Genomic DNA, 18,619 nt, shown 5'->3' with positions numbered 1-18,619 from the left:
TACATCTGTTTATAGAGAAAGAAGAAAAGGGTTTGTTTTTCTGGAAAAGATATGTTTATTAGACACTTACCTAAAGGATTATTAGGAACACCTGTTCAATTTCTCATTAATGCATTTATCTAATCAACCAATCACATGGCAGTTGCTTCAATGCATTTAGTGGTGTGGTCCTGGTCAAGACAATCTCCTGAACTCCAAACTGAATGTCAGAGTGGGAATGAAAGATGATTTAAGCAATTTTGAGCGTGGCATTGTTGTTGGTGCCAGACGGGCCGATCTGAGTATTTCACGATCTGCTCAGTAACTGGGATCATTTCTAGGGTTTACGAAGAATGGTGTGAAAAGGGAAAAACATCCAGTATGCGGCAGTCCTGTGGGTGAAAATGCCTTGTTGATGCTAGAGGTCAGAGGAGAATGAGCCGACTGATTCAAGCTGATAGAAGAGCAACTTTCACTGAAATAACCACTCGTTACAACCGAGGTATGCAACAAAGCATTTGTGAAGCCACAACACGCACAACCTTGAGGCGGATGGGCTACAACAGCAGAAGACCCCACCGGGTACCACAATTGGACAGTTGAAGACTGGAAAAATGTTGCCTGGTCTGATGAGTCTCGATTTCTGTTGAGACATTCAGATGGTAGAGCCAGAATTTGGCATAAACAGAATGAGAACATGGATACATCATGTCTTGTTACCACTGTGCAGGCTGCTGGTGGTGGTGTAATGGTGTAGGGGAGGTTTTCTTGGCACACTTTAGGCCCCTTCGTGCTAATTGGGCATCGTTTAAATGCCACGGCCTACCTGAGCATTGTTTCTGACCATGTTCATCCGTTTATGACCACCATGTACTCATCCTCTGATGGCTACTTCCAGCAGGATAATGCACCATGTCACAAAGCTCAAATAATTTCAAATTGGTTTCTTGAACATGATAATGAGTTCACTGTACTAAAATGGTCCCCACAGTCACCAGATCTCAATCCAATAGAGCATCTTTGGGATGTGGTGGAACGGGAGCTTCGTGTCCTGGATGTGCATCCCACAAATCTCCATCAACTGCAAGATGCTCTCTTATCAATATGGGACAACATTTCTAAAGAATGCTTTCAGCACCTTGTTGAATCAATGCCACGTAGAATTAAGGCAGTTCTGAAGGTGAACACAGTATTAGTAAAAAAAAAAAACAGGTCATCTGGGTGTCTTGTGCATTTTTGGGCATGGATTCCTTAATTTTGTTTACTTTATGTATCATATTTGTAACTTATAATATAATCTGAAACAGATGAGACCACTAATGAAATACAGGAGAAACATTCAAGTTATGATTTAATGATGATTTTTGATTAAATTTTAATGATGAAATGATTTAATTTTATTTTTATGAGCGCACATGCACATTTGTGTCATTGCTGACCTCATGTGGGATTAAGTAAACTTCAATAGAATTAGCTTTGTGTATCTGTGAATTTTGTCTCTCACTGTTTTATTCCTCTTTATAATGAAAGTAGAGCAGAAGAGGACGCTGAGAGTTTATACTGACAGTGTTAAATAGGCCGAGAGAGAGAGAGAGAGAGAGAGAGAGAGAGAGAGAGAGAGAGAGAGAGAGAGAGAGAGAGAGAGAGAGAGAGAGAGAGAGAGAGAGAGAGACAGAGAGCAGTACAGCTACTCAATAAAACATTTATTTTATCAGCCTTTAACAGGACTATTCTACTTGTCAATAGATTTTTCATGTAAATGTGTTAAATTGTATTTCAGTTATTGTAGTTTTAGTTAAAATATTTTGCAATCAATAGTGTCAGTTTTCTTAAAGAAATGTAAAAATTCATCCAGAAATGAAAGATCTGAAACTGCACGCTCCATTATGATCTGTATGAACCAATAACATCACAGACATCAAACTTCACTCGATTCATAAATGTGATGAATAAGAGTTCAAAATGAGCAATGAATGAAATTTCAGTAAAACTGTTGCACATAAACACACAAACCAGCACATAATGAATATTATCATCCCTAGAAATGTTTTGTGTATGTTTGTGTGTATGTATTCTCATCAGCATCTCTTTTCTCTATTTTAGGAGACCAATGAAATTGTGGCTATTAAGAAGTTCAAGGACAGTGAATGTACGACCTCTTTTACACAGCAGATGCTGAAATCTCTTTCAGTGCAGTTTTCATGTATAACACAAATATCTGTAGATGGGAAATAAGCTGTAATCTGCTTTACACATTGATAGATATAACATCAATACAATCAACCACTTTATCTTTATAAGATGCTTTTATTCAAAGTGATTTGATGCAAAGTGAAATGATGCATTACAAGCTTTACACAGTAAGTGTGTTATCCCTGGAAATCAAACCCATGATCTTTTGCACCGCTTATGCAATGTTCAGCTGACCCACAAGACCTTCAGCTCACTTTCAGACCGGTAAAATACTTGTATGCTTAGCTTGCAGGCTTTTCATTGAAAGTGGTGTTTGTTTGCTGTAGATAGTGTTTGTTCAGTATCACAGCTGCTCATGAGAGACATTATCATGTGATTTCTTATGTTGTTGGCAGAATTTCTTAGTTTTTACGTGCAAAGAAAATAAAATGAGTTTCTTACTTGAAAGCAATTCAGGGACTGAAAAAAAACGAATCTCGACTAACATACAGTATTGTGCATTTATAGTAACATTAATCACAAACGTAAAATTTTCGTTTGGTAAAGATGATAAAACATGAGAGAGGTGAGATGAAGTTTTGCTCTGACCATGCAGAAAATGAGGAGGTGAAGGAGACGACCATGAGGGAGTTAAAGATGCTCCGCACGCTGAAGCAGGAGAACATCGTGGAGCTAAAGGAGGCGTTTCGCCGGCGGGGGAAACTCTACTTGGTGTTTGAATATGTGGAGAAGGTAAGAAAGACCTGGAGATCTTCAGTTTGATTGTGTTTGATGTATTAAACTCATCTGATGTGTGTGTTTGTGTGTTATAGAACATGCTGGAGTTGTTGGAGGACATGCCAAACGGAGCTTCACCTGAGAAGGTTCGAAACTACATCTTTCAACTGATCAAAGCCATTAACTGGTGCCACCAGAACGACATCGTCCACAGGGGTGAGACACACACACACACACACACACACACACACACACACACACACACACACACACACACACACACACACACACACACACACACACACACTTACATCTCTGTTTCTCTCTTTAGATATCAAACCCGAGAATCTGCTGATCAGCTCTGATGATGTGCTCAAACTTTGTGACTTTGGTAAGTTTTTGCAGTCATGTCATCATTCAAGGACCAATCAGAGCAGTGCAATCAATCAGAATTTAATATGCAACAACTAAAATTGATAAAAATTGATAAAGACATTTGTTGTCAACAAATTTCATCATCAATTATTTGGTCCACACCACCGTCGGACATTATGAACACACATCTGCTTCATACAGCGCGAACGGTGTGCTTATAATTAAAGTCAGGTGCTGTTTCTTCATACAGCGTGAACTGCTCGATCAAAGTCAAGAAGTTTGTTTTCATACAACACAAGCTGCATGTTTATCAGGTGCTTCTTACCGCACAACCAACTTGGTTTAAAGCTAGGCAGCGTTGCCAGGTCCTCTGCCTTTTGGCTGAGTTTGGAATTGTGCAACTTTTAATTATTGTGCAACATTATTATAAATGAGATCCTGTCTGTGAAATTCAGGTTAAATTCTCATAATCTAATGATAAGATGAGCATCAGAGTTTAATTTCAATCTTAACATGATCTTAATCATTTAATTAAAAATGCCCTAAAAATCCCTAAAAAATGATGTATGTTGTCTTGATGTCAAGTTGTCATAAAAACTTCTCAAACAATGTCATCTATGCATTAAAAATGGCATAATTAAGCGAATGACAGTTGTCATAAACTTGCATAAATGTCCTTCATGTTCATGTGTCATCTCAATATTATGAAGGTGTATGTCAGTCTTATGATCACCCCTTCAAGTAAAGTGTTTACTCACACTGCTCCACCCACTGAGCTACAAAAACATCTATCTGATCTGATGTGTGTGTGTTATTTCTGTGGTAGGTTTTGCGCGGGATCTCTCTGAAGGTACAGATGCAAACTACACCGAGTATGTGGCGACCAGATGGTATCGCTCACCAGAACTTCTGCTCGGGTGAGAGAAACATCACAGAAGTGAGAGTTAGATGAGTGAGGATTGTCATTAACGATGAACTTTCTGTTTCAGAGCTCCGTATGGGAAAGCAGTGGACATGTGGTCAGTGGGATGTATACTGGGCGAGTTGAGTGACGGTCAGCCTTTATTTCCAGGTGAGAGTGAGATTGATCAGCTCTTCACCATCCAGAAGGTTCTTGGACCTCTGCCTCCAGAGCAGATGAAGCTCTTCTACAATAATCCACGATTTCACGGCCTACGGGTCAGTCTGTTTCTCTCAAAATCTGATTTTACTGCTGGGTCATTATGACACTTCATGTTAACATTTTAAGATGTTTTGGAACGAATAGACAACAAATGAAGTACAAATGAAGAGTTTGGTTCCAAACGCAATAAATCCATTTTGACTAATTTGGGTAAAAATGTGTTTTCTATACCAAGAAAGTGACAAGATGAAAACCACTATTTTCTGTTACAAACTTTCACATAGCATCTTTAGGTTATTATAACATTAAATATTCTAATCCATAACTTGATTTTCAAAGATTTATTATAAAAACGAATTATTTTTTTCCACAAAATGCATTACAAGTTTTTTTTTTCAAAATGCTATAAATCTATTGAATCAATATATAAATGTGCATTCATCTTTACCATATTCATTTAGTCGACTAGTGATATACACTGATTAAAAAAATAAACATTAATGACATTAATCAAAACACTTTGTCATATTAAGATCACTGTCATTGCTGCTGTTATACTTGGACGTCATCGCTAAACTTTTTTCACAGCGATCAGCTATAATGTTTTGGTCCTGCTCGAATTTCGTTGACTTCAAGTAAAATAATGGAAAATTTTTCATAAGAGCCTCTGGGTCAATGTGTTAACACGACAGAAACTTCATGCTGCCGGCATTTTTCCTTCGCCTGAGTGTCTCTCATGTAAATTATTAGATGTTGATGGCTTACATTTCTTCCACACCACAGAAAACCACCACAATGCCATCAAAAGTATTCTTTTGTTTTTGTTTGTTTGTTGATCACGAAGTACAAAGTAGATGAGGAAAACTTTCTTTGTGTATTTAACGCGCCACCATTATTGTTAACAGTGCGTGGAATGGTGCGCTGTGATTGGTTGAGCAGATTTATTGCATTCCGCAGAGGAGGAGGAGGAGTGGCGTTTATCGCGTTTCGGAAAAAAGGGAGAAAATATGACAGCGGATATTGTATTTTGTTTAAAATTAACTTTTTAATACGGACCTGATACAATACTGATTTTGGTGGTAACTATTTTTTTAATGGTGTTTATTGCGTTTTGGAACCAAACTCTTGAAATAATCCATAAACTTCTTATAAACTTATAAAAACTATCACCATAGTGACAAGAGTTATCAAACAGTAGAATAAAATAGTTTAGATCAGGGGTCACCAACGTGGTGCCCGCGGGCACCAGGTAGCCCGCACAGAGTCTGTGAGGTGCCCGCCAAAGCACATTCTATTAATAGTCTCAACTGTATTATTTATTAATTACATATTTTTTTATATTAGCTTGGCTTGGTTTACGTATGTTAAAATTTTAAACAATACTAAAACATATAAACAAGTCAAATAAAATAAAATAAACAAGTAAAACAAAAAAGTTTTAAGTAGACTATATCAAAAAGTAGCCCTCCAGCTGGTTTTATCCATTGTGGTAGCCCTTGCTCATAAAAAGGTTGGAGACCCCTGGTTTAGATGATGTGATTTGAGTTATGATGAGTTTAGCAGTCATACAATAATATGTGTGTGTGTGTGTGTGTGTAGTTCCCATCAGTGAGTCATCCACAAACACTGGAGAGAAGATATCTTGGAATCATCAGTCCAGTCATGCTTGATCTAATGAAGGTATGAGATCAGTGTGTACCTGCTTAAATCTTTAAAAAAAATCACGATGATTTGTAAAATTACTGAAAAAAATTAATATAGATATAAATGTTTTTTATTGTAATTCACAGATTCATCAGGTTTAAGTTTAGGTGTAGAGTTGATGTAACTTAGTGATGGGCAGTGATGTAGTTAATCCACCTTATTTTTGACATAAATGTGGGCGCCGCCATCTTGTGCCGTTTTGGCTAGCTAGATGATGTTTGTTACAGGGATGTGAACGGGGGAAAAATCAGACTGGATTTTTTTAGGCCAAGTTATTCTTTTAACCTAGCTAGCTAAGCTAGCAGTTTTTTTGTAATTATTAACATATTGAAGTCTCCAGTGGCATAACAAAACACTATGCAAAGACATGTACCTGGCTATTAGATTTTTTTTAGCTTACAAACTAAAATGCTTGCCATTGCCATTTTGCTAAGCCAAACCCAATTCATGTATCTTTTACACCTTTGTCGATCTCCGATACATTGAAGCCTTCCTGCATTACAAGTGTGTCCATGCTAGCTGAAATATAGTTTTACCACAGCTTTACATGCTACAGTCAAAAAACCTAAAGTGTACACGGAGTGCACCTGTTTTACGGCCTTAAAATTATGAAAAGACAATGTAATACATTACAGAGAGTAATTCGTCGTAGAATTTGAATCCATGTTGTTATGAAATCCAGGAAGACCGGCATAACTTGTGCAGTTAGGGGTTGCCATAATAGCTGATACAAACGCAGTAAATCTCTACAAAGCATTTGTTTTAACCATTATTCACGCACAAGAGCTGAATGTGGATGTGACGCACGTGAACCCATTATCTGTATCAACACATCCTTTCAGTAAAACCTTTCATAGACACTGCCAGTGAACAATGAATACAATAATTGTTAAAAACAACTAATATTATTCTGATAAAATATGCTGATTTAGCTGATTTATTTATTCTGCATTCTATATGGGAGATTGGGGCACAACCTAACGCTTTTTGGTTTGGGCTCAATCATTCAAAAAATATTTGAGTTTGATTAATTATATTTTTACACAAGCAACACACACATCTCTGCTACAAATGAACATTTAAAGTTTGTTTCTAGTACTTACCATTCTTGGACAATTACAACAAACATGACAGAAGTGCAAACGTTACCCCATAGGTGCGGTTCATTGGAACAGGCAGGGGGTTAGTGGATATTGATTATATATTTGTCTATAATAGACACTGTATTCATTCATCCAGCCCTTTTCTAACAATAGTTCAATTATAAATGGATGCAAATGTCTAAATATGTGAGAAAAAGCCGCACAATTATGACATTTTTATATATGTGACCCAGTCAGTAATAACCATACTACATACTACAACCATAATGAGCTGTTTTCATATCGTAAGTGCTGAGGGTTAACACAGCGTTACAATTAACCCTGGTGGGTCAAAATATTTTCAAGCCCACCAAAAAAGTTGCTAAGAGCTGCAAATTGATGCTATGTTTTAGTCAGCAGGACACTGATTAATATGACATAGCATTGGATTTGGTATCTTACACACCCAACTTAGAAACAGAAAAAAAAAACATATGATGAAAAAATTTACTTACATGCCACCAAAACACTCGTTCATCAATATCTCTCTGGAAAAACATTATACATTTCCAATAATTTGTGGGGTCTTTTGGCAGCGTGAAAAAAAACCAAAACTCTCAACCTTGTGCAACAATGTAAACAGTCCGTGTTACAATTAACCCCGCGTTAGTTTTTGCCCCCCGCACCCCTACATTATTACAAAATGCGATTACAGTACAGCATATATGCGACATAAACCGCTTATTAGTTATTATTCAGTTATACTATTATACTAAAACAATACTGAATAAATGTAGTAGTTAAATATGTTTTTTATAGTTTGTTCATATAACTTACAATGTGTTGAATGAGAAAGATGCTGCTGACTGTCCATGTGAAGCTCGATGTGTTGCCATAAAAACTCAAACAAGTCAATTAAAAATTGCGTTAAATAAAACCTTACCCCAGAGGGACAGTTGTGACATTTAAACCAAACTAAAAAGTTAAAAACACGAATTCTTGGTCTATTTCACATACAAACACTCGACTTTCCCATTATACAGGTATTGGCATACCTCTGTGCTTTTATAAATAGACCCGTCACAAAATAATTGAATATATCTGTATATGATATCAGGCCACTTCTTCATTTCATCCTCACACTGGGTAATACATGGCAGGTGTAGTAAATATTAACCATAACTATTTTTAATCATGTTTTATGCTCCCACGACCGCTTTTGAAATGGAAGTCTCACACAAAACAGGGAAATACATCACATCATTTACTTCAATGTTTGAAAATAAGGTGGATAGAGCTGTGATTGTCCTCAATGTTACATTAAATCATGTAAAAGCAAACATTGTGGGTTTGTCACACAGGATATTTATTAGATTTTGTGTGTCTGACGTATGTTAGTGGACAGAGACGGAAACTGAAATGAAAGTTGAAGGATTTCCTGCCATTCCTAGCGTTCTCATTATAAACCCCTATGAAATAATAAAAGCATTACTGTTTTGGTTTATATCTTTGTCATCTTTCCCCTCACGCACATGTAAATGACTCAAACCTTCATTTATGTGCTGATCTCTTGTCATTATAATGTCTGTCTGAGTAATGTTGTGCAGTAGATGAAGTGGGATCTTTTTAATGGACTCTCATTCTTCACCTGTAAACTGACTCACCCGCTGCATCACCATTAAAGCTGAAATGTCCACAGTGACGCCATTATTAATGACAGAGAAACAAACAGATCCCTAAAAACAACATTTATGTAATACCACTGATAAGATTTAATCAACGAATCAGATTTCTAAGACTCTGGTTGAAGTTGTTTTTATTTATTTGTTGTTCTGCATTCATGCTGTTTTAGACCCTGCATTTACAGATAATAAAATCAAATCACCATTTAGAATATTTCTTATGATATTGAAGATTTGTGCTTAATTGTCATGAAATGCTACAATGCTGATATTTTTAAGAATCATAAAAATCTTTTTAATTTTCTTTATGTAAAATGTGTTAGTTTTTGAAGTGCGTTACGTGTGACATGAACATATTTCACAAAACGGTCTAACAGAAGTTTTCATGTCGTTTTTGTTTTTTTCAGAACCTGTTGTTGTTAAACCCAAACGAGCGTTTTCTAACAGAACAGAGTCTGAACCATCACGCTTTCCAGACCCTACGACTGTCGGAGCGACCCGCCCCGCTTACACCCACACCCATCCGATCATCTAAGAGGAAACCTCTACTTGACAACAGCGCCCCCAACAGGTCACGAGGAGTAATACGATTCTGCTAGCATGTTTCATTCAGAAAGAACTTGGTCAGAACTGTAGCATACTATACACACACTGTATTTAGAAATTATCCATGAAATGGCGTTCTACTGTTTGAAATATTTATCTTTGCATGTTACATGCTGTGTTGTTGTGATGTGACCAAAGGTGGAAAGTAGTGAAAGATTTTTCAAGTATCTGTACTTCATCAGAGTGTTTGTCTTTTACTCCAATACATTTTAGAAATATAACTTGTTGTTTTACATTTAATACTTTAGTACATTAACTCTTTCCCCACCAGCATTGTTTTAAAAAGTTGCCAGCGCCAGCATTTTTTATGATTTTTCACAAAAGTTTAATGCCTTCCATAAAATGTTCTTCTTTAAACATGTAAACATACAATATATCAAATATAAAACAGACCATCAGCTTTAAAAACAAACAAACTTCTTCAAAAATACAAAAATTTGAGCAAAAACCTGAAGTAATTGCATTTTTGTAAAGAAATGTTGTTAAGAGATCAGATTTAGAACGATGATCAAAACATACACAGAGTTTTAACTTTTTTTGGATCAGTGGATGCTTCAGTGTTTTATAAGTTGAGTAAGAGCACCACCTGGTGGATAATAGCAGAAATATGGATTGGTGTAAAAACTCATCAATGGCAGGGATAGGGCTGTCACGATTATGAAATGTGGCTGGCGGTTAATTGTCTAATAAATTTTGACGATTATGGCGATTCATTGCCTGTTTTAGGGCTTTGGCGTTTAATTCTCATAGATTTTTTGTTAGTTCATGACATTTTTTTTACACGTTGTGATTATTTAAATTCAATCTTTTGCAAGATTTACCTGCCAGTAAGTATGAATACACATAACACACATTTAAAAAGTAATTATTTAATGAGTAAATCTTTCAAAAACTGAAAATTCTTCATAACAAATAAACACAATAAAGTGTAAAAAAAACAAAAAAAAAATGCAATCAAAATAAACGGACTATACCAGAACAGGCCTTAAATAGTAGCCAATCCTACTAAGGTCATATTAGTACTGGACCACATGTCTGTTTCATACAGGTGCTGCAGCTCCCCCTTGTGTTATTAGAGAGATATGCAATCATTGCGGTGATCTAAAATCATCGCAATAAGGGCAAACAATCACAATGAGACAATTATTTAATAATTGTGACAGCCCTAGGCAAGGAAGCAATTTCTCTATTAATTGCCGAAATAACTCGTCAATGGCGGAGAAAGAGTTAAAAATTGAGTACTGCCTTACTTTTACTAAATTAAAACTGCTACTTTCTTTTACTAGATGTTAAATGTATTTAGTATTTGTGTAATAAATGTTTAGGACATATTGTAATGCCCTTAATATTCATGCTAATCTTTCTGTGTGTATTTAGGGGTCATGTTGTGAAGTCTTCAGGTCACCATCGCACTAACAGTCGAGACTGCTCTAGTCTGCCGCGTCACAGCCACGAAGACCTTCACCCGTCCAACGCGGAGTCTTTCCTCAACGGATCGGTACCGTCCGCCAACAGCTTGAGTCCGGTTATGCATTCCAAATCCTTTCAACCACTCAACCGCTCTGCGTCCTGCGGTAAAGACCTGGCCAGTTTGCAGCACGCAAAGGAGGCCAAATCTAAAGTCGCCGACTTTGACTTTGGGAAACCCACGGACGGACCGGGGGCGAAATACCTGAAATCGAACACGCCTCGTTCCCAAAACCGCCATTCCTTTGTGGAGGGCAAGACTAACACGCTAACAGGAGACCGAGAGAAACAGAATCGTCACGGTTACGGCGAGTCTGCGACAGGGAAAGGGTCGTCCTCCTACCTGAGTCTATCAAAGAGTCACGGAGCGCTCGCCGACGCAAAGTCCGTGACTAACCTCAGCGACATGCGCCTCCACCCGGACGAGTCCGCCGGATCTCCCCGGTACTTCCCCGGCAGCTGCCTGGACCTCAACTTGAACTTGAACCTGCCGACAACGGGCAGCCCTTCACTGCAGCACGGTGAGCGTTCTGCACACAGTCCCGTCGTAGGACGTCGCGGTAAGGGGGAGCGGGAGGGAAGCGCGCCGGAGACGTCCGTCCGACGCTCCTCATCCCGGCAAAAGAGCCAGCAACAGAACGAGGGCAACCCCGCCGATTCGCTCGACCCCGGAGGTATAGGAGGACTTAACCTCGCCTCCTCTCGTGATTTACCCTATGGCGTGGGCTACACCAGCCCCTTCTCCTCCCAGCAGCGACCCCACAGGCATTCCATGTACGTGCGAAGGGAACGGGGTCGACCCCACGGGGGCGAGACGGGCGGATTAGCAGTAGGTCAGGGATTGCCCACCAGGGCGAGCAGTTTACAGCTCCTCACCCCTCAGCTACAGCATCGAACCCTGCCGAGACAGATGGGCAGCTCCGTCTCACGTGACGCGGGGTTGGATGACATCAGGGTTGGTTGAAACTGATTTATCTCATCCTTCTGTTCGTGTCTGCTGTGCTGTGTCCGCTTAAAGCATTGCGGCATACTTTCTTTTACACTTGTGGCATGTGCGGAGCATTTATGGTCTGGATGAACCCTGGACATGTAGTTTGTAATATTACATCTCTGTTTCAAACCCTAGATTACGTCAACATTGCAGGGTCGTACCTACATTACAGGATAATGTCTAAAAATGCTAGGAAGCTTTCTAGGGTTTGCAACAGAGTCAACATCTATATGAGTGTCTGTATGAATGAATGTGTGCTGCTGGGCGCTTTTTGCTTTACCTGCTGTCATCTTTTCATAAACAGAACGAGCCCACGGCCACAGAGATCAATCACACACGACCCCCAATCCGGGAGTCCACACGGGACAACACTGCCGCCTTTCACACAACCCGGCAAAAGAGCGAGGTCCGCATCATCCAGCACTTTCTCTCTCTTTCTGCTGCCCATTTTCCTGTTTGCTTTGCTCTTTTATTTATATAGTGTGGTTTTAGTTTTGTATGTAGATTTCATGGACAGGTGGGGACCACAGTCAACAAACTTGATGTACACAAATGTTGCATGCATTATATTTCATATTAATAGCAAAGCGAACAAAAACAAGCTTGTGCACCATTTCAAATTTTATTGGAAATGCCTTTAAAATTCCCAATTAAAATGCACAAAAAATCATGGAACGGCTATAAATGTAAAAGATTACAGAATACAATAATCAATACTTGAAATGGCACTAATAGAAATATATATGTTTTGATATATTTTTATTTATGTATGGATTATGGTGAATGAACACATCGTTTCCCAGAATGTTTTGGTTTTCCCGGGAGAGAAAGTGAAGCAGCTTTGTGGACTCTTCAACAGGGAACCTGAGTTCACGTTTTGCATGTTGTTGTTGAATTTAGGGTTGAACTTTCTGTGTTGTGTGACTGTGAGTATATCATCTTTATGTAAATGGGTCATATATCTGTGTGCTGTAGGGAGGCGTTTATCATGAACAGATCACAGACGACAGCGGATCGGCCAAAGAGAACCGAATGATTTACAGCGACTCTGTCCCACGCCGGGTCGGCAGCTTTTACAGAGGTCTGTATGATTAAACCTGAATCTATTTTATATTCAATCTGACAGCAAAAGTGCTCATGTGGTGATAGCATTTATATATAAGTGTCTTAAAGGATTAGTCCATTTTCTTTAAAAAAATCCTGATAATTTACTCACCACCATGTCATCCAAAATATTGATGTCTTTCTCTTTGTTCAGTCGACAAGAAATTATGTTTTTTGAGTAAAACATTCCAGGATTTTTCTCATTTTAATGGACTTTAATGGAACCCAACACTTAACACTTAACTCAACACGTAACAGTTTTTTTCAACAGAGTATCAAAGGACTCTAAACGATCCCAAACGAGGCATTAGAGTCTTATCTAGCGAAACGATTGTCATTTTTGACAAGAAAAATAAAAAATATGCACTTTTAAACCACAATTTCTCGCCTACCTTCGGTCCTGTGAAGCGCCAGCGCGACCTCACGCAATACGTCATCACGTCAAGAGGTCACGGATGACGAATGCGAAATTCCGCCCCAGTTTTTACAAGTGTGGAGAAAGAGGACCATTCAGACATTGTTGTATGATGAATGATACTAATTAATGTCTTTGTGTCAAAAAAAATGTAAGTGTTTAGTGTTGGGTTCCATTAAAGTCCATTAAAGTCCATTAAAATGAGAAAAATCCTGGAATGTTTTCCTCAAAAAACATAATTTCTTCTCGACTGAACAAAGAAAGACATCAACATTTTGGATGACATGGTGGTGAGTAAATAATCTGGATTTTTTTTTAAGAAAATTGACTAATCCTTTAAAGGCACAGCATCAGACACAGACATCAAAACTGAGTGACTAAAGTTTTTTTAAACCCTTGACATGCATTACATCCGACAAAGTTGTTTTTTGTGTTGTTGTTTTTTAGTGCCGTCCCCCAGACCTGATAACTCCATCCACGAGAGTTCAGGTGTCACGATGGACAACAGCTACAATATACACCAACAAACCTATGACCCCTGGTGAGCTCACAACACTTCATACACACATGTTTAATATCTACTTTTACAAGGTTTAGACATATTGTGTGTTGGCAGTATGTGAGCACAATCAGCCTGGTATTAGACATGCCGTTTTGATTCTCTTATCAATGTGAGATCACATTGATAAAGCCCCGCCCACTTACAGTCATGCATTACCATAGTTTCCACCTCAGTGCGTTGTACTCTGGCCACTAAATACTATTGTCTCAGACTGTATTAATCAGATCTATTTGAACTTAAGGCGCTCAATGTCTGTTAGTAAGGGAGGGAGGATCTGTAGCTCATTTGCATTTAAAGGTACAGACATTAAAACAGCGCGTTTTTGCTCCAAACACAAATAGGGTCATTTTGGACATGTTTTAATCAATGATCTGTGGGGTATTTTGAGCTAAAACTTCACAGACACATTCTGGGCACACCTGAGACTAATATTACATCTTGTAAAAAGGCAATAATAAGTGCCCTTTAATGGCTTTAGCCGTATTAGGAGTTTAATCTCTTATGTGTCTCTTCTTTTATGAGGGCGGCATCTGAGGCACGAGACAGGAGCTCACCTGAACCAACCAAAGAGAAAGAGAAACAGGGCTTCTTCAGATCCATGAAGAAGAAGAAAAAGAAGTCACAGACTGTGAGTCTGTGTGTGTGTTTTGTATACTGTACTGTCTTTACTGTATTTTAAGAGATTAGTGACCGGGTCCAACTAGTAGGCTAGGCTACTATAACATATTTAGGTACCAGTTCTCTCAAAATTATAATTGTCATTGTTTACTCAACCTGTGAAAGTTGAAGCGTGAGTCATGAGTGCTGCTCATAAACCAGACCTTGTGACCCAACCAGTGGCGGATGGTCAATAGAGGGCGCTAGAGCGCCGCCATCCCTGCCTCACTGAAATTATATATTTTTTGAACATTAATATAAATTGATATTTATATGATGTGACATGATAGGAAATCATCTGTGAAAAATATTTGTTTTTTTCCATATGTTCCCTCTGCCTGTCTGCACATCTCAAGTTCAGCTGTGGGGCATTTGAGAAATCGCCCACAGGGGGCGGGTCTTTTTTAGAAGTTTAGCCAATTGCTGATAAACTCATATAATGATATGACATCAAATTAAGCAATCAGAGTCCTCAAATCTAATCCGAGGTGGGCAACTTTTTTGTTGCCCCAAACTGCGAAATTCAGGACTGAGAGATAGAAGCGCAGTAATTACCTTCTTCAATGTCCGTTTGAGAAGATAACTAAACTTAAGAGCTGGGTCCAGATCAACCTGTCAGTTGGCAATGCTTTTGGTTCTCTCCCGTTGTTGTTTAACAAGGGGTTGTGTACATGTGGATCCCTAAATATTTTACTACAACCATAGTTTTACTACAAATAAAACATTAAACCTATTTGCTACAGAAACCATAGTTTAAACAAGGTATTTGTAGTAAAACTGTGGTTATACACAATCCACATGTTACTACACTTTTACCATTAATAAAATCATGACAATTTAAAGCATTTCAGTTGTGCATTTTAACACACAAGACCCCCGAATTCAACAAATCAGTCATCAAAAGAAGTTCTAATAAAAAACAACTTTGGACCAAATGCTAAATAAATTCTTATGAAATTAGTACACGGCAAAAAAAAAAATACTTTTTTACTTAGTATTTTGGTCTTGTTTTTAGTACAAATATCTAAAATAATATCTGAAAATAAGTCTAGTTTTAAGGAAAAAAAATATCATAAAATTTAAGTGAATTTGTGCTTAAAACAAGAAAAAATATCAGCAAATGGGGTAATTTATTGAAGATTTTTTTTGCTTGTTTTATGCACAAAATCACTTAAATTTGATATTTTTGGTTTAAAAACTAGACTTATTTTCTTGGATCATTTTGATCAAAAATACTAAGAACATTTTTTTTCTTAAAAAAAAATTATTTTTTGCAGTGCCCCATTTGCTGATATTTTTTCTTGTTTAAGCACAAATTCACTTAAATTTGGTATTTTTGTCTAAAAACTAGACTTATTTTCAGATATTATTTGAGATAAAAACAAGACCAAAATACAAAGTAAGAAAGTCATTTTTTTGCAGTGTAAAAGTACAGACCATATGCTCTTGTGATAACTTGAATGGGAATGTACAAAATACTCATTTTATAATCAGAAACAATTGCAAAAGAAGAACAAACAATTAAAGATATTCAAAATATTTTTATATTATTATTATTATTGTGTTTATGTTAAATATACCAGTTCCCTATGTACTCTTTTGGTTAATTGTTCTGAGAATTCATGTAACTTTGTTTACCTTTCCTTCATTTTCCACAACTTACAATAATACTACATTATGATTTGTATAAGAGCTTTCTATATATCATTTTAGCGCCTGCTGGGAAACCTCAGAGCGCCACCCTCAGGCTGATTTGCGTAAGGACACTAAACGTCTGGCAAAAATATGTTGAGTTATCTGAATGTAAAACTTATAGTTTGTTGGGCCTCCCCAAAACAGTGTTGCACCAGCCACCACTGGACCCAAAGTTAATGGTTCAAGACCTGAGCCTAAAATCATTTTGACCTCCTCGGTTCATGCGTCTGTGCACATAAACAGCTGTTACAACATAAACACAAACTACCATCCTCATGTATTTCATTTTTAATTTAAAATCTGGACAAAACGTGAAAAATTTTCCCTAACTTAACACTGTTTGATGTCCGTTTATGTTGAGATCGGTCACGGTTAGTGTGTTGTGTTGTTGTGTGTTAGCTCATTGTGTCTCTGTGTGAGTTTTGTGTCTCTTGTATTACAGAGAGATGCTGGTGAAGAAGGAGGTCCAGTCATGAGGAAACCTCTTTTTCCTCTTTTCTCCTCTCAGAGGAGCTTCACACGGAGCTCTTCTGACAGGTTTCGCCCTCTAGTGGCCACACCAATGGTACACATGAGTCTTCATACTGTACTGTACTCTCATCATCATCATCACCATCATCATCATCATCATCGTGTCTTTACGACTAAACGTCTCTCACTGCATGACTTAACTGCACTAATCTTGTGGGGTTTGCTAAATGTCTCCTCATTGGTTCCTACATCTGTGAAATTGTAGAAATTATTTGTGTGTTTGTTTGCCTGGTTCAGATTCAGTTAAGCCAAAACTAACAGTGATGATGGATGGTTTGACATTGAATTTGATGTTGTGAGGATCACTGCTGATTTGGGGGGGACATTTCACAAGACTTTTTTAAGGTGTCACATACTTTTTTAAGGTGTCCCCAGAGTACGTATGTGAAGTTTTGGCTTAACAGATAATTTATTATAGCATGTTGGGTTGACACTTTGTAGGTGTGAGCAAAATGTGCCGTTTTTGAGCGTGTCCTTTAAAATGCAAATGACCTGATGGCAAATCAGCTGCACGCCAGGGCCGTGGTTGGGTGGTGCAGATTAAGGGGCGGTATTATTATAATAAGATCCCCTTCTGACATCACAAGGGGAGCCACATTTTAATTATCTATTTTTTCACATGCTTGTAGAGAATGGTTTACCAAAAAAAGTTACTGGGTTGATCTTTTACACATTTTCTAGGTTGAAGCACTGGGGACTCAATTATAGCATTTAAAGGGGCCATGGCATGAAAATCTGATTTTTTTCCATGTTTAAGTGCTATGATTGGGTCCCCGGTGCTTCTTTCAACCTAGAAAATGTGAAAAAGATCAACCCAGTAACTTAGTTTTGGTAAACCATTCTCTACAAGCACATGAAAAAATAAGTCGTTGAAAGTTGGCTCTCCTTATGATGTCATAAGGAGCTCTTATTATGATAATACCACCCCTTAATCTGCACTTTCCAATCACAGCACTGACATTTAGTGCAGAGAAAAGCACAATTGAGTTTTAATTGCAACAAACCACCATCATTGTGATCAGTGTTTGAATTTCATCAGCTCATTTGCATTTTAAAGGACACACCCAAAACGCCAAATTTTTTCACACACCTACAAAAGTGGCCATTTTAACATGCTATAATAAATTATTTATATGGTGTTTTGAGCTAAAACTTCGGATATGTGCTCTGGGGACCCCAGGGATTTATTTGACATCTTAAAAAAGTCTGGTGCCATGGCCCCTTTAAACATGGAAAAAGACAGATTTTCATGATATGTCCGCTTTAACTGTGACTAATCACTTTTCTATTAATAAATGACTCTTTCCCCACCATTGATGAGTTATTTTGTCAAATAAGAGAAAACACTTCCCTGCCAAAGATGAGTTTTTACATCAATCTGTATTTCTGATATTATCCACCAGATGGCACTCGTGCCCAACTTATAAAACACTGAAGCATCCACTGATCCAAAAACAGTAAAAATCATTTTGAATCTGGTCACTAACAAAAGTTTTTGCTCAACATTTGGTATTTTTGAAGAAACCTACCCATATATGAGAGCTTTTGTGAAAATCATAAAAAACTTAAAAAAATTAAAAAAACGCAGGTGGGGAAAGAGTTAAACTATTACAGAACTTAACACAGCATGAAAATGAGTTTAAAATACAACATAGTGCAGTTGTCATTTTAACACAACCTATTGAATTAATTGTATTAAAGAGAAGTAAATAACCTCAATCCATTTCTACACAGAT

General features: G+C 37.6%; 1 protein-coding gene across 1 annotated transcript in view; it reads left to right on the top strand.

Moving 5' to 3' along the window:
* LOC129431271 (cyclin-dependent kinase-like 5) overlaps nt 1–18,619 on the top strand; it is a 50,319-nt gene that overhangs the window by 29,827 nt on the left and 1,873 nt on the right. The window contains exons 4-17 of the mRNA XM_055189088.2: nt 2,083–2,128; nt 2,768–2,904; nt 2,985–3,105; nt 3,221–3,280; nt 4,091–4,181; nt 4,254–4,443; nt 5,987–6,067; nt 9,263–9,426; nt 10,839–11,883; nt 12,224–12,325; nt 12,895–13,000; nt 13,886–13,979; nt 14,523–14,628; nt 16,795–16,917. Of these exons, the coding sequence (XP_055045063.2) occupies nt 2,794–2,904; nt 2,985–3,105; nt 3,221–3,280; nt 4,091–4,181; nt 4,254–4,443; nt 5,987–6,067; nt 9,263–9,426; nt 10,839–11,883; nt 12,224–12,325; nt 12,895–13,000; nt 13,886–13,979; nt 14,523–14,628; nt 16,795–16,917 (2,394 nt within the window). The 5' untranslated portion in view covers nt 2,083–2,128; nt 2,768–2,793. The remainder of the gene's footprint in view (nt 1–2,082; nt 2,129–2,767; nt 2,905–2,984; nt 3,106–3,220; nt 3,281–4,090; nt 4,182–4,253; nt 4,444–5,986; nt 6,068–9,262; nt 9,427–10,838; nt 11,884–12,223; nt 12,326–12,894; nt 13,001–13,885; nt 13,980–14,522; nt 14,629–16,794; nt 16,918–18,619) is intronic.

Source organism: Misgurnus anguillicaudatus, chromosome 13, assembly GCF_027580225.2.
Source record: "Misgurnus anguillicaudatus chromosome 13, ASM2758022v2, whole genome shotgun sequence".
NCBI lineage: Eukaryota > Metazoa > Chordata > Actinopteri > Cypriniformes > Cobitidae > Misgurnus > Misgurnus anguillicaudatus.
The sequence above is the reverse complement of the archived record's forward strand: the minus strand, read 5'-3'. Positions and strand labels throughout refer to the sequence as shown.